Consider the following 16709-nt stretch of genomic DNA (forward strand, 5'->3'; position numbering starts at 1 on the left):
TATGATTTTCATGAAAAATTTGTAATAAAAAAATTAATTTTATAAGTCTATTTTCATTTATTTCGCGGTATTGCCTTATTTAACATAGTTACCTAAATTGTCAAGAAACATGATGTCCTATGACAAAACAGAGGTCATTTTTGGATTTGGCACACCAAAAAACAAAGATTACATCGACTAACCAAAACAGCTCTTGAAATGTTATTTTTTGCAGACTGTTGTTATTTCTAATCTAAAACAAGAGGGATCTTTATTTTGTGTTGAACAAAAATGTTTAGACAAACTAATTTAAAATTCAATTTTGTTATGTTGTGTCTTGTAACATTTTTCATTTTCCTAACGATCTGGATAGTTCTTACAACGTATAGTAGACTACAGCTACATGTTACAAATAAATAACAAAGGAACTACAGGAATTAAAAAAATTACTCATTTTTAAACTGCAGTAGTTCTTTTAATTTTTTTTTGGTACAATGTAGATGTAATTTAAAACATGTTGGAATAACTATCCACTTTTTCTTTTTTTATCAAGAGATTGCATATATAATTGTCATTCTTTATTTTAGTATCATCATTATAAACTATTCAAATATTGTTCTATTGTGTCTTGGTTTTGATACTCACCAGTAGGTGGGACATGCAATTTCCCTGAATCACGGCTTCTTTTATAAGTTGATATCCTTCTTTGTATGATAGTCTAAAGAAGAAATCTTATCAATTTTGAAAAGCGTTGCTGTCCTTTAATAAATGTTTGTTGCTTTTCTACACCCTCCCATTCTTGTCTTGTTCATCATCAGTGTCCACCACAACATTGTTCTTCTAAGCAGCTGCCTAGAACTCTGAAAATGAAAATGGTAGAGGCCCACAAAGCAGGAGAAGGCTATAAGAAGATAGCAAAAGCGTTTTCAAGTTGCACTTTCCTCAGTTTGAAAAGTAATTAAGAAAGAGCAGCTAATATGAACAATGGAGGTAAAAAAAGGTCTGGAAGACCAAGCAAAATTTCAGTGAGAGCTGCTTGTAGGATAGTTAGAGGGGCAAAGCAGACCCTGCTTGACTGCAAAAGACTTTCAAAATGATTTAGCAGACTCTGGAGTATAGTACTTTGTTCTACTGTTCAGAAAAACCTGCACATTAATCTCCTTCATGGAAGAATCATCAGGAGAAAACCACTCCTGCATATTCATCATAAAATTCACAGTCAGAAGTCTGCAAAAGAACATCTAAACAAGCCTGATACATTTTGGAAACAAATCCTCTGGACCGATGAGGTTAAAATCGAATTCTTTGGCCACAGTGAACATAGATATGTGTGAAAAAAAGGGCACAGAATTTCAGGAACAGAACATCTCTCCAACAATTTAGTATGGGGCTTAATCAATCATGCTTTGAGGTTGTGTTGCAACCAACAGCAAGGGAACATTTCACGGATAGAGAGAAATATGGATTCAATGAAATTTCAACAAATTCTTAATGTAAACACATCTTCTGTAAAAAGTTGAAGTTAAAAAGAGGATGGCTTCTACAAATGGATCATGATTCTAAACACACATCAAAATCCACAATAGACTACGTCAAAAGGCGCATGCTGAAGGTTTTACAATGGCCCTTACAGTTCCTTGATCTGAACATCATTGAAAATCTGTGGCTTGACCTCAAAATAGCAGTGCATGCAAGATGACCCAGGAATCTCACAGAACTGGAATAAATTTTCCAAGGAAGAATGAATGAAAATCCCTCAAACAAGAATTGAAAGACTCTTGTCTGGCTACAAAAAGCGTTTACAAGCTGTGATACTTGCAAAAGGGTGTCTACTGGGGTACTACCATGCAGGGCGCCCAAACTTCTCCATCGGCCCTTTTTCCGTGTTGTAATTTTTAAAATATAACGGATGAAAATATATATTTTTTGTCTAAAATACCAAGGAAATTTGTAATCTTTAGCCTTAGCCCTTTTAGAGATTATATAATCTTCAACTTGCTTAACTGTTCACAATAACAGTAATTTTTGATCAGGGGTGTCCAAACTGTTACACCTCACTGTAGGTATTTTACATTCAGCTCTGTTATTACCTGCAATGAAGCCAATAGTCAGATCCTTGCTCGTGGTTGCCACAGTCCTTCTTATCCATAAAGACTTGAGACTTTTAAAAGTGTAAAAATAGACGAAGTTGGAGCAGCAGAGACTAGAGATTACGGGAAACCAACCACGGTATGGAGCAAGTCTACAAATTAAGATAAATGCAAAAAAAAACAAAAATTAAATTAAAACTAATCATTCATATTTGTAGTTATCTTTTTGCATGGCCCTTTATGGTAATGAGCTGTGTACCAATTAGTGTGACAAGTATAATCAATACTGTAAAGCCCATTAAATTCATATGCATTCATAACCTAAGGGAAAGTGTCAAGAAAAAAAAATGAACTCAAATAAATTAAATGGAAACTCTAGAAGAAAATATAGGCTATTAAAGAATGTCACAAAGCTCTAGTTACAGGGAAACAGACAGCAGGTTTAGGCTCTGTTCACATTTGCATTACAAGCCGTGCAGGAGACTCTGTTGCAGATTCTGCTATGTTAACTTGAATAGCAAAGCATGGAAAGCTATTTTTTTTTCCTCAAAATAACAGACATGACAGAAACTTTACAAATCCCATTATAGCTAATGGGGTCAAATTATCCCTGCATAAATTAGATTATTCTATCCCTAGAGAAGAATAGAATAACCACATATCTTATGTAGATGTGAACGTATCTCTAAATTTAAAGAATGTACTTTTCAAGACACAAATCAGCATGATAAATTCAGTTCTGCAGAGGGGCCATATATACTGGGACAGGGATGAGGGGGCCATGCATACCAGGATAGGGATTAGGGGGCCATGCATACCAGGATAGGGAAGAGGGTACCATATATACTAGGATATGGGATATTGGTACATCATTGACCAAATTTTTTGCCTCAATGTTTTTGTTTTTTCGAATTTCCTCCTCTAAAACTTTGCTGTGTCTTATAGTCCGAAAAATACAGTATACGAGGTGTCAAACTGCATTCCTCGAGGGCCGCCAACAGGTCGTGTTTTCAGGATTTCCTTGTATTGCACAGGTGATAATTTAATCACCTGCACAGAATGATTCCAGCACCTTGTGGAATGCTAAGGAAATCTTGAAAACATGACCTGTTGGCGGCCCTCGAGGAATGCAATTTGACACCTCTGCAGTATACAGTTTTTTCCTCGTCTCTACCAACAAGTATTCGATTAGGCTGAGGTCTGGGGACTGTGGGGGCCAATACAGCATCTCTACTTAATTGTCATTGAACCATTCCTTCGCCAATCAATGTATGCTTCAGGTCATTGTCCTACTGGAACAATTTGTAGTCTTTTTCATACCAATAGTACTCGAATGTACAAAGTAACTTGTCTTGTAGGATATTTACATATAGCTCAGCATTGAGATCACCATCAATCCTGGTCAAGTATCCAACGCCTTTGGCCGTGAAAAAAAACCATAATATCAAGCTTCCTCCACCGAACTTGAATGTTCCTTCAATTTCTGATCTTTTAGTCACGTTTTCCCTTGTTTCTTCAAGACCTATTTGAACCCATCAGAGCCTAGTCTATTGACCTTCATTTCACTGCTCCAAATCACCTTTTTACCAAACTTTTACTGTCCACTTTTCATACTTTTTTGCAAACTTGAACTGACTGCATATATATCTATATATATGTGTGTATATATATATATATATATATATATATATATATATATATATATATATATATATATATATATCTATCTATATCTATATATCTATCTATCTATATATATACAGTTATATGAAAAAGTTTGGGCACCCCTAATGTTTTTGCCTTGAAATGAGGTTTATTGTACTAACAGAAAATGTGCAATCTGCATTCAAACAAAATTTGACAGGTGCATAAGTATGGGCACCTCACCAGAAAAGTGACATTAATATTTAGTAGATCCTCCTTTTGCAAAAATAACAGCCTCTAGTCGCTTCCTGTAGCTTTTAATGAGTTCCTGGATCCTGGATGAAGGTATTTTTGACCATTCCTCTTTACAAAACAATTCCAGTTCAGTTAAGTTTGATGGTCGCCGAGCATGGACAGCCCTCTTCAAATGATCCCACAGATGTTCAATGACATTCAGGTATGGAGACTGGGATGGCCATTCCAGAACAGTGTAATTGTTCCTCTGCATGAATGCCTGAGTAGATTTGGAGCGTTGTTTTGGATCATTGTCTTGCTGAAAGATCCATCCCCTGCGTAACTTCAACTTTGTCACTGATTCATGAACATTATTGTCAAGAATCTGCTGATACTGAGAGGAATCCATGCGTCCCTCAACTTTAACAATATTCCCGGTGCCGGCACTGGCCACACAGCCCCAAAGCATGATGGAACCTCCACCAAATTTTACTGTGGGTAGCAAGTGTTTTTCTTGGAATGCTGTGTTTTTTGGCCGCCATGCATAACGCCTTTTTGTATGACCAAACAACTCAATCTTGGTTTCATCAGTCCACAGGACCTTCTTCCAAAAAGAAATTGGCTTCTCCAAATGTGCTTTTGCATACCTCAGCCGACTCTGCTTGTGGCGTGCTTGCAGAAACGGCTTCTTTCGCATCACTCTCTCATACAGCTTCTCCTTGTGCAAAGTGCGTTGTATAGTTTACCGATGCACTGACACCTTCTGCAGCAAGTTGATGCTGCAGCTCTCTGGAGGTGGTCTGAAGATTGTCCTTGACTGATCTCACCATTCTTCTCCTCTGCCTTTCTGATGTTTTTCTTGGCCTGCCACTTCTGGCCTTAACAAGAACTGTACCTGTGTTCTTCCATTTCCTTACTATGTTCCTCACAGTGGAAATTGACAGGTTAAATCTCTGAGACAGCTTTTTGTATCCTTCCCCTGAACAACTATGTTGAATAATCTTTGTTTTCAGATCATTTGACAGTTGTTTTGAGGAGCCCATGATGCCACTCTTCAGAGGAGATTCAAACAGGAGAACAACTTGCAAGTGGCCACTTTAAGTAGCTTTTCTCATGATTGCATACACCTGGCTATGAAGTTCAAAGCTCAATGAGGTTACAAAAACAAAAAAAGTGCTTTAGTAAGTCAGTAAAAAGTAGGTAGGAGTATTAAAACAAGAAAATGATAAGGGTGCCCATACTTATGCACCTGTCAAATTTTGTTTGAATGCAGATTGCACATTTTCTATTAGTACAATAAACCTCATTTCAAGGCAGAAACATTATTGTGTCCAACAGTTATTAGACATATGAAACTGAAATAGCTGTTGCAAAAAAAAACAATTTTTATAAAACATAAAGCTTAAGATTAATAGGGGTGCCCAAAATTTTTCATATAACTGTATATGCGATATACTGCGTGGGCTGTGCAATGTACTACGTGGGCTGTGCAATGTACTACGTGGGCTGTGCAATGTACTACGTGGGCTGTGCAATACACTACGTGGGCTGTTATACACTACGTGGCCTGTGTTATATACTACGTGGCTGTGTTATATGCTATGTGGGCTGTTATACACTCCGTGGGCTGTGCTATATACCACGTGGCTGTGCGATATACTCCGTGGGCTGTGTTATATCCTACGTGGCTGTGCTATATACTCCGTGGGCTGTGCTATATACTACGTGGCTGTGCTATATACTATGTGGCTGTGCTATATACTACATGGGCTGTTATATACTATGTGGCTGTGCTATATATTCCGTGGGCTGTGCTACATCTAGTGTCTTATATTCTAGGTTCTTCAAAGTAGCCACCTTTTGCTTTGATGACTGTTTTGCACACTCTTGGCATTCTCTTGATGAGTTTCAAGAGGTAGTCACCGGGAACAATCTTCCAACAATCTTGAAGGAGTTTCCAGAGGTGCTTAGCACTTGTTGGCCCTTTTGCCTTCACTCTGCGGTCCAGCTCACCCCAAACCATCTCGATTGGGTTCAGGTTTGGTGACTATGGAGGCCAGGTCATCTGGCATAGCACCCAATCACTCTCCTTCTTGGTCAAATAGCCCTTACACAGCCTGGAGGTGTGTTTGGGGTCATTGTCCTGTTGAAAAATAAATGATGGTCCAACAAAACGCAAACCGGATGGAATAGCATGCTGCTGTAAGATGCTGTGGTAGCCTTGCTGGTTCAGTATGTCTTCACTTTTGAATAGATCCCCAACAGTGTCACCAGCAAAGCACCCCCACACCATCACACCTCCTCCTCCATGCTTCACGGTGGGAACCAGGCATGTAGAGTCCATCCGTTCACCTTTTCTGCGTTGCACAAAGACACGGTGGTTGGAACCAAAGATCTCAAGTTTGGACTCATCAAACCAAAGCACATATTTCCACTGGTCTAATGTCCATTCCTTGTGTTCTTTAGCCCAAACAAGTCTCTTCTGCTTGTTGCCTGTCCTTAGCAGTGGTTTCCTAGCAGCTATTTTACCATGAAGGCCTGCTGCACAAAGTCTCCTCTTAACAGTTGTTCTATAGATGTGTCTGCTGCTAGAACTCTGTGTGGCATTGACCTGATCTCTAATCTGAGCTCCTGTTAACCTGCGATTTCTGAGGCTGGTGACTCGGATAAACTTATCCTCAGAAGCAGAGGTGACTCTTGGTCTTCCTTTCCTGGGGCGGTCCTCATGTGAGCCAGGTTCTTTGTAGCGCTTGATGGTTTTTGCCACTGCACTTGGGGACACTTTCAAACTTTGCCCAATTTTTTGGACTGACTGATCATCATTTCTTAAAGTAATGATGGCCACTCATTTTTCTTTACTTAGCTGCTTTTTTCTTGCCATAATACAAATTCTAACAGTCTATTCAGTAGCACTATCAGCTGTGTATCCACCAGACTTCTGCACAACACAACTGATGGTCCCAACCCCATTTATAAGGCAAGAAATCCCACTTATTAAACCTGACAGGGAACACCTGTGAAGTGAAAACCATTCCAGGTGACTACCTCTTGAAGCTCATCAAGAGAATGTCAAGAGTGTGCAAAGCAGTCATCAAAGCAAAAGGTGGCTACTTTGGAGAACCTAGAATATAAGACATAATTTCAGTTGTTTCACACTTTTTTGTGACGTATATAATTCCACATGTGTTAATTCATAGGTTTGATGCCTTCAGTGTGAATGTACAATTTTCATAGTCATGAAAATACAGAAAAATCTTACGTACGTACGTATATATATATATATATATATATATATATATATATATATATATATATATATACACACACAGTATATATATATATATATATATATCCATCTCACTATTACGATCCATACGAGCCACAGCCATTGCCGTGTTTATTGCAGCAGAACTGTTAGACCTTGTGATGAGCCTCTTGACTTTTGAATGCATGAGTGGACTTCATTTCGTATTCTTCCAACTATCATGGCATTCACTTGATGCAGTTTGGCAATTTTCATGGCTGAGAGACTGCCATCGATGAGCAGGATGATTTCATGGCTGCTCCTCGATTCAAACCAGTGACCTTTTGCTTGAGAACCAACCTAACAACTCACTGAGCTATTCAGAAATGTGAGAGCAGGTTGTATTTTGCAGTATCCAGGTAGAAAAATATTTTTCCACCACCAGGAGCAAGACAGTAATAATGCAGTGACATGACAAGAATCTGCTTAACTAATCACATGCTAAATAGTTGCAAGTTAAATTTATGTATGAGATAGCCAAGATGATTGTCTATTAAATGATGGTAGTATCATGATTAAAGCAGTAGTGTAGTGAATGGTGAAATATGGAGCTTGAAAGTCAAAAGTTCAAAACATTGTTACACTTTTGCTAGTCCTTTTATTCTCACACTTAGTGCGTTGCGGACATGCCTCAAGGGCGGCTGGTATACACGAGGGCGCAGGGAAAAAACAGGACGGCGCTTCAACGGGTCCAGGTGTGTGATTAAGACTCATGTCGGTTCCTTTATAGGAAACCCTAAACCATCTGCGTAGCACAAATCTTTACATAACATAATATGCATAAAAATATACAATATAAAAAGAAGAAATAATCACATATAAATACAGAACTACCAGAAGGCAATAATTATAAAAAGACAGACATGTCCAATTTATCATTCAGACCCATTGGACCCTGAGCGTTTGTTCTCATGATCCATTTAGCCTCATGTTGCAAGAGAATCTTATTGTGGTTACCTCCCCTCGAAGGGTACTTAACTATTTCCAAGACTGCAAAGCTCAACAGCCTGGGATTAGCGTCATACTTTTCTTCATATGACTAATAAGATGCAAGGAGCCTTTTCCTGAGGTTATTGAACTAAAGTGTTCTCTAAACCTAGTGAACATAGGGCGAATAGGCTTCCCAATATAATAAAAAAAGCAGGGACAATAGAGGATGTAAACCACATTTTTACTTTTACATGAGATGAAGTCTCTTACTCTATGTTCCAGGGGACCTATTTTGAGAGGATTATGAGTTAAATGAAACCAGCAATAATTACAGCTACCGCACTTATAATTTCTTGGGCTGGAGGTGGTTTTTAACCAATTTTTTTCCTCCGGTATAGTGCGACTATGCACCAATAAATCCCCTAAATTTTGTGTGCGTCTATAAGCAAATTGTGGATTACCGATATTTATTTTAGCTAAATCTTGAGGCCCCGTCACACTTAGCGACGCTAAAGCGATCCCGACAACGATACGACCTGTCAGGGATCGTTGCTGCGTCGCTATGTGGTCGCTGGTGAGATGTCAAACAGTGAGATCTTCCCAACGACGCAGCAGCAATGCGGCGACCTGTACAACGATGTCGTTGGTCGTTGTGACCCTGTCACATGGCAGTTATTATGACGATTCAGACCTCGATGAGGGACGTCCTGTGTGACGTTGTAGTCAACGAGGTCGTTGGTAAGGTGTCAAACACAGCGATGTGTGCTACCCAGCGGGACCTCAACGATCAAAAAAAGGTCCAGGCCATTCCGACACGACCAGCGATCTCACAGCAGGGGCCTGGTCGCTGCTACGTGTCAAACATAGCGAGATCGCTACTGAGGTCGCTGTTGCGTCACAAAACTTGTGACAGCAGCGATCTCGCTAGCGACCTCGCTTAGTGTGACGGGGGCTTTGGTCTGACTGCAGAATATGCCAGTTCCTTCTAATGGCTGTATGAACAGCTCTATCCATTGGACTGTGTTTAAAGTTAAAAATAACCTTCTGCTCAACTCTTTTCTAAGAAGATCCAGCTGTGTAAGTCTACGTTCGCATTTGCGTTGTGCGCCGCAGCGTCGTCGCAACGCACAACGCATCAAAAACGCAGTAGCAACGCAGTTGCGTTTTGACCAAAAAACGCTGCGTTTTTCGACGCATGCGTTTTCCTACAGTGAGTCATTCTTCATCATCAAAAAAAAAAAAAAGGGTCTACACACTAGATAAGGACCACCAATGGCTAGAAGAGGGTTGGTGTTATGTAATTGTGTATATATACCCTGGCAGAGATGAATTCCTCCCATTTTGCTGGTATTCATGATGGAGCGTCCCATGGACAGTATCTACATGGATATGGAGATGGAATTTGCCTTGGCTAATGCCTATGCTGTCGCCTGTTTTCATCAAAGGGAAAAACGGAGATGGAGTCGTCGCCGCTTTTGGATAGACCCTATCGTGGAAGTCCGGGAGAGCCGTGGAGCATACCATTGCTTGTTTGGCGAACTGAATGACAACCTGGAGAAATATTTTGAGTATACCAGGATGTCTCAGGACAGCTTCCGCTATCTTCTGCGTCGGGTGGAAGGATCCATTAGCAGGCAGGACACGCAGCTCTGGAGAGCTATTTCCGCAGAGGAACGGCTGCTGGTGACTCTACGGTACATAGCTGTTTGAATGACTGTGATATGTTCTTCCCTTTGTTTATCTTTTTTTTATAATTTATTTTGGGTTTGGTATGGCCAATGTACTTTTATAAATTGCAATGTACTTTAATGTAATTTCTTTATTTATCTTCTTGGCAGTTTCCTGGCTACCGGAGAGACCTTGAGATCACTCCATTTTCAGTTCCGGATTGGAGTCTCCACTCTTTCCGGAATTATTGCTGAGACATGCCGCGCTTTGTGGGATAATCGCCGGGAGGAATTTTTACCCGTCCCCACAAGTGAAATCTGGGAGGCCAACGCACAGAAATTTGAGCAAGTGTGTTCTTTTCCAAACTGTATTGGCGCAGTGGACGGAATGCACATTCGGATTACCAAGCCTGCGAAAAGTGGATCCCTTTTCTACAATTACAAAAAATACTTTTCAACTGTGCTTATGGCAATTGCCGGTGCGGACTGCCGTTTTCTCGCAGTGGACATTGGTGCGTTTGGCCGTGCAAATGACTCACGCACATTTAAAGAGTCGGATATGGGCCAAAAATTATATGGCAACAATTTTAATTTCCCACAGCCACGACCTCTTCCCCACACCGAAGGCCCTGCGATGCCATTTGTTGTGGTTGGGGATGAGGCATTCCAAATGTCTGCCAACCTATTGAAACCCTACTCCAGTCGGGGCTTGGACCATTCAAAAAGGGTTTTCAATTACAGACTGTCCAAGGCCAGAAGGACTGTGGAGTGCGCCTTTGGCATCCTTGTCTCCAAATGGCGTATATTAGGATCCGCCATTAATCTTAAAATTGAAACAGTGGATGAGGTGGTAAAAGCTTGTGTGGTTCTCCACAATTACATTATGGCCAAAGAGAGACTGAATGTGGAACTCGATGAACCTATAGCCAACCCATTGCCCGATTACCATGATCATCCTCTGAGGACAAGTGTGGAAATTGCGCAGATGAGGGATCGTTTTGCGGCCTATTTTGTGTCAGATGTTGGCCGTGTGTCATGGCAAGATCAAATGGTGTAGTAAGTTACTGTTGGACTGTATTCTGGTTTTAACTACACCAATAAATACCTCTACTGTGACTATGCTAAAAATGTAATATAATAATAAACTAATTCTCCAGTAAATGTGCAATAAATGTAATCCGTATAGGTTGGTTTGGTTATGTGAAATTTGGCATCTACCTATAGTTCACAATTGTAATGTGCCTTATCTAAAAAACTTGGAACCCTTTGTTTTTAAAATGTTGTTGTTTAATAAAAAATTTTTCTTCAGTTTTCTACCCTGCTTCAAAGAACAAATTTATACCATACCATATAACATATTTATTTGTTTGTCAGATCGCCGTGTATCGTTGTGTTTGACAGCAAAAACAACGATACCAGCGATGTTTTACAATGGTAATCAGGGTAAATATCGGGTTACTAAGCGTAGGGCGGCGCTTAGTAACCTGATATTTACCCTGTTTACCAGTGTGAAAGTTAAAAAAAACCAAACAGTACATATACTCATCTTCGCGTCCCCCGGCGTCCGCTTTCTGCACTGACTGAGCGCCGGCCGTAAAGTGAATGCACAGCACAGCGGTGATGTGACCACTCTGCTGTTAGGGCCGTCACTCAGTCAGTGCAGGGAAGCTGACGCCGGGGGACGCGATTGTGAGTATATGTACTGTTTTTTTTTTTACATTTAACACTGGTAACCAGGGTAAACAACGGAAGCGCGGCCCTGCGCTTAGCAACCCGATGTTTACCCTGATTACCTAGGGACCTCAGCATCGTTGTTCGCTGGTGAGCTGTCACACAGACAGCTCTCCAGCGACCAAATAGCCATGCTGCAGTGATCTGCATCATTGTCTGTTTCGCTGCAGCATTGTTAAGTGTGAAGGTACCTTTACGGTATGTGTCCACGTTCAGGATTGCATCCGGATTTTGTCAGGATTTTTCATCAGTATTTGAAAGCCAAAACCAGGAGTGGAACAATTAGAGGAAAAGTAGAATAGAAACATATGCTCCACTTCTGTATTTATCACCCACTCCTGGTTTTGGCTTACAAATACTGATGTAAAATCATGACCAAATCCTGATGCACTCCTGAGCGTGGACACATACCCTTAGTGTTTGAAAACACCTCATACACTTTAGTGTTTGTAAACACCTCATACAGCAATGAGAGACACCCAAAAAAAGGCAAATTAAAAATTGTAAAAATAGTGTCTGACAGTGCATATATGACGTGTTTGAAGCACAAAATATGTGTAGACAGCGCACGGCGTGACTTGCCGAGAAGTATACTGGAAAATAAGAACAAAGTTTTAAAACAAACAATTTTTATTGCGGGGGAAACAGAAAAAAAAAGGGGAAAGAAACTTAGGGGGTATCAACCTCCGCTACCAGCGGTGAACGGTAAGTCTCTGGTGGTTGGGAACGGGGAGAGGAAGAGGATGCGGAGTCCGAGTCCAGGAGACTAGAAGGAAGGTCCAAACCCTCCGCAGGGTATACTGGGGAAACCGGCACATCTGTAGGGGAGGGAGGAGGCAACACAAGCCTTTGCCAGCTTCTTGGTTGGCCCTGGCTGCTCCTGCTGCGACTAGAGCCCCGACGCGTCCTCGGTGTCGGTATTGGAGCAGCCAGAGCCTCCGTGTGTGTCCTCTTCCTTCTTTTCCTCTCTCCCGCGGCAGCTCCCCCAGAATGACGGCTACGGGAGGATGAGGGCCTGGCAAAAGCAGGAGTCGGCGGCACAATCCTATGGTGCCTGTGCTGGCGTCGCTCGGCACGTGGACCTCGGTGGGGTGGCTGGAGTGGCTCTGCAGCAGGAGTCGGAGTCATGCTAGCCAGCGACGGCACTACGGGCATTGTCGCTGACTGCATGACCCGAGCCTGCTGCAGAGCCCTCACGTAGGCAGTGTTGCAGGCCTGCATCACCGAAATCTGGAGTTCCGGCGTAAGGTGTTCCACCATGCCCTTAGCAATGGTACTAAAAAAATGTTTGGCCGGACTCGAGAGCTCGGATTCCATAGTTTCAAGGCGCCGGTCAATATTGGACAGACGAGTGTCCATTTTATCGCTCAACGCCTTGAAACAGTTCTGGAAAACCGTGCTCAAATGCAAAAATTCGGGCATGGCTGGCCTGTCCGAGGCCCGCTGGCGCTGTCGGGAATTCCCGAACGAAGGTGCGCCAGAGGCCTCGGGCAGGGGAACACCTGATGGACCAGCTGCCGGTTCTCCAGATGGTGGTGCAAGCCTGCTGTCGCTGTGGGAGGGCTGTGACGGGTCAGATGGCGATTCATGAAGGTCCGCTCCTGCGGGGCGAGCTCTCTCGAGGGTGCTGCTGTGCGTCCTGTGAAAAGATTAGGAAAAAATTAGTCTTCAATTAATAACCTATCACATACGCCAACTTCTGTAACAAAATTAACATTACATGACACAACAATACATTACAATCCCCTGTCTCTCAGTCTGTGTGGCCTATAATAAATTGCTGATTGTTATCGCCAGCTGACCGTTATGGCTGACGATAACAATCATGGACATACCTACGGCAGAAAATGACTGTTCATTCCCGCTGCCAAAACATTTTTACCGCATACCTCTGTCATCGTTACAAAAAATTTTTTGTCAAACAATCTTTCTTGACACTGTCTATGCTGCAAAAATAGTATAACATTTAAAATCAAGATAAAAATGTAAAAATAAAAAAAATAAAAAATAAAAAAACACAGTGACTTTGCTGATCTGATCGCAGGAACGGCCATGACGTTAGGATCATGTGATCGAGACGTCATCATTATTCCTGCGATCAGAACTACCCTGACTCAGAACGTAACCTGTCATGGACTACAAGGATTCATGCTTAACCAAAAAAATTACTAATGGGCTATACCATTCCACTAGGGAAAAAGTTACGTGGATGGCCAATATGCTACGCTGACTACATGGATGGCCAATACACTATGTGCCTGGGAAATATACTATGTGGATACGTGGCTAGAACGTGTACTATGTGGCTGCGATATAGTGGCCTGGCAATATACTATGTGGATGCACAATGTACGTGGCTGGGAAATGTACTATGTGGCTGTGCAATATGCTATGTGTCTGGGCAATTTACAATGTGGCTGGGCAATATGGTATGTGGACAAAATACTTACTGTCGGCGGCCAAGGATCGGTCTTAGGAACTGTAGTGCCCTGCTGTACTTATAGGGCACCGACTTGGCCGCAGCAGCACCGCTACGAGATTGCTCCTCCTCAGTACGGAGCCCCTTATTGAAACGGTCCTTCATGGATCGCCATCTGGTCCTCAACTTTTTAACTGTGAATGCAAAGAAAAAAAAAAGGTTACATATTTAGCATTTTAAAAGGATAAAACAACCGTGTGCGATGCAAAGTTTAGGCGTTGATCGCATCACACACGGTTGTGTTTATCCTGGCAAGATGGGTCATAGCAGCGTATCAGCAATACTCACGAAAGTTGCCTTTGTCCTTCGCTGAGGCACTGTCAAAGCCATCCCACAGCGACTTTGCCACCTCTACCCACAAACGCCTCAACACCACCTGGTCCATGTGCCGGGGGTCACGGCTGTCCCACAACGGGCCACGCTCCTGGATGCTGGAGATCAGGAGGTCCACATCGATTTCAGTATCTCCAGGGTCCCGTTGTGAAACCTAGAAAAATTAGAAAACATTAAGGTTACAAATATGAAAATATTAACAACCACCAGCACCTGTCATGATATGTACCTTTGCCCTATCCTTTGCCAATATATGTATATTGATGGTTTCTACACCTGTATTTTGGAATTTTTTTGTGCAGGGAGTTCAACTTTATGTTACCTTCCACCAATACTTGCTGCCCTGAAAAGCTATATGTAATTGAGCTTAGTAAACATCCCTAGTGAAAGCAGGATGCTACTCAAATGTAATGTTCCTCACAGCAGGATGCTACTCAAAAAAAAAATATATATACTCACTTGCCGTCCTGACGCCACACCTTGGCCCCGAGCTCTCTGCTCCCGCTGACTGCCTTCCCCCTCACTTGAAGAAGCCTGTAAAAATTGTATACAAAAATTATTGTCAATGCTACAAATGGCAGCGAATAGTAAGCAACTGGACATAATTACTCACCGCACTCCCCCGCGCCGATTGGCCAGATGCTGATGAACTTGGCATTCTTGCAAGTTTGTTCTGCAATGAAAAAATGAGCAAAAAATCACATCCAATGCCACACACAATAAAATAGGCCCAAAACATTAAAACAACCACAATTGACTGTTGACTGATAGGACAATGCAAACTCAAAAAGCGACACCACAACGCCATACATTGCAAGAGAATACAATAGAAGAAACAATACAAGAATAGACCCAAACAAAATTAAGCAAAAATAGACACCTATGTCCAAATTTTTAAATATAAAAACTTCAAAAAAAAACCTTAGAGGAAAAAAAAAGGCACAATGAAATAGCAAACTAATGAACGCCATACTTTACAATTACAACAAGACATGATCCAAAACAACACCATCTGGTGACATCTAACCACAGAAATACATCAGAAAAAGGCGAAAAATACCATTCTAGATAATAAGCAATAAACATTACGGGACAACCGCTGTTACAATATACAGCAACCAAAAGAAAAACCATAGTCAAATAGAAAAGAAAACACATGAAATTAAAAAAAAAGGGCCCCACCAAAAAAAAACAAAAAAAAAAAAAAACATTATACTACACACTTGGCAATGCAAACAGTCAAGAAAGGAGATATATGCCATACGTAAAACGACGTAAAACCATCAGAGATAAAAAAAAAAAAAAGGGAAAATACAATTGAAAATAATATAGCAGCACGGAACAATACAATACAAATGAAACATCATAAATGTAGCCCCCCCACCAGCAAGAAAAGACACTCAAGGAAAGAAAAAAAAATGCCAACAGCATAATAAAACACAGCAAGACATGAGCCAAGAAAACGCCATACGGTTACCCCCAACAATAGAAACCAGAAAAACATGCACCAGAAATTTAACAAGAAAAAATCAGCCAAAAAAAAGACATTGAACAACCGCATGACACCAGAACAACCCAAAATCCATTAAAACCAATCCAAAACCAAGCAAGGCCGAAGACAATAAACGCCATCATATAACGCCAGAAGTACATCAGAACCAGATTAAAAAAAAAAAAAAATTAAATACAACCCACAGTGCCATAACCGTACAATAGCACAGACCAAACATTGCACAAATTAAATCAAAATCAAGAAATAAAACACAGAATAAAAAATATGCAAAGAGAAATATATACTTACAGGTTTGGCAAGCAGATTCTCCTCTCTGTGTCTTGTCTGGATAGCCTTGTGAAAGACAATGGCAACCCCCCTTTTTATATATATATATATATATATATATATATATATATATATATATATATATATATATATATATATATATATATATATATATATATATATATATAGTGTTTTTTTAGTGTCTAGACAAAGTCTAGACAATGTTTTGCATTTTTTATTTGACAACGCATGCGTCGTACAACGCACCACGACGCAAGTACTTGCGTCGTTTGCGTTGTCAATACAAGTCAATGGGGGAAAAGGCGCATCGACGACGCAAACACGACGCATGTGTTTTTTAAAAGGTCAGCGCCGCCCGAAAAATGCAACATGTTGCGTTTGCCGCAACCTGACAGGTGCGCCCTAACGCATGACAACGCATGTACATGCGGCGCCAATGTTAAAGATAGGGCCGCACGACGCATGCGTTTTCTTGCGGCGACGACGCTGCGGCGCACACCGCAAATGTGAACGTAGC

At 41.2% G+C, this 16709-nt stretch overlaps 2 protein-coding genes across 2 annotated transcripts in view; both read right to left on the reverse strand.

Moving 5' to 3' along the window:
* SLC25A17 (solute carrier family 25 member 17) overlaps positions 1–16709 on the reverse strand; it is a 156309-nt gene that overhangs the window by 59592 nt on the left and 80008 nt on the right. Inside the window, exon 4 of the mRNA XM_077277738.1 lies at positions 2070–2221. Within this exon, the coding sequence (XP_077133853.1) occupies positions 2070–2221 (152 nt within the window). The remainder of the gene's footprint in view (positions 1–2069; positions 2222–16709) is intronic.
* Positions 12198–16262, reverse strand: LOC143788227 (uncharacterized). The gene is made up of 4 exons (XM_077277737.1): positions 14851–16262; positions 14347–14545; positions 14030–14192; positions 12198–13218 (listed from the first exon to the last, which is right to left on the reverse strand). The coding sequence occupies exons 1-4, from the start codon at positions 14992–14994 to the stop codon at positions 12249–12251; spliced, it is 1476 nt and encodes a 491-aa protein (XP_077133852.1). The 5' UTR covers positions 14995–16262; the 3' UTR covers positions 12198–12248.

The sequence above is a fragment of the Ranitomeya variabilis genome, chromosome 8, assembly GCF_051348905.1.
Source record: "Ranitomeya variabilis isolate aRanVar5 chromosome 8, aRanVar5.hap1, whole genome shotgun sequence".
Classification (NCBI taxonomy): Eukaryota; Metazoa; Chordata; class Amphibia; order Anura; family Dendrobatidae; genus Ranitomeya; species Ranitomeya variabilis.

What these genes read in the sequence shown, in the direction of transcription:
- LOC143788227 (XM_077277737.1), bottom strand. Translation starts at nt 14,994, where the DNA reads ATGTCCAGTTGCTTACTATTCGCTGCCATTTGTAGCATTGACAATAAT. An exon ending in GTGTGGCGTCAGGACGGCAA is followed by an intron (nt 14,546 to 14,850) that starts GTGAGTATATAT and finishes TAATTTTTCTAG; the next exon opens with GTTTCACAACGGGACCCTGG. An exon ending in CCGATCCTTGGCCGCCGACA is followed by an intron (nt 13,219 to 14,029) that starts GTAAGTATTTTG and finishes ATCTTTTCACAG; the next exon opens with GACGCACAGCAGCACCCTCG.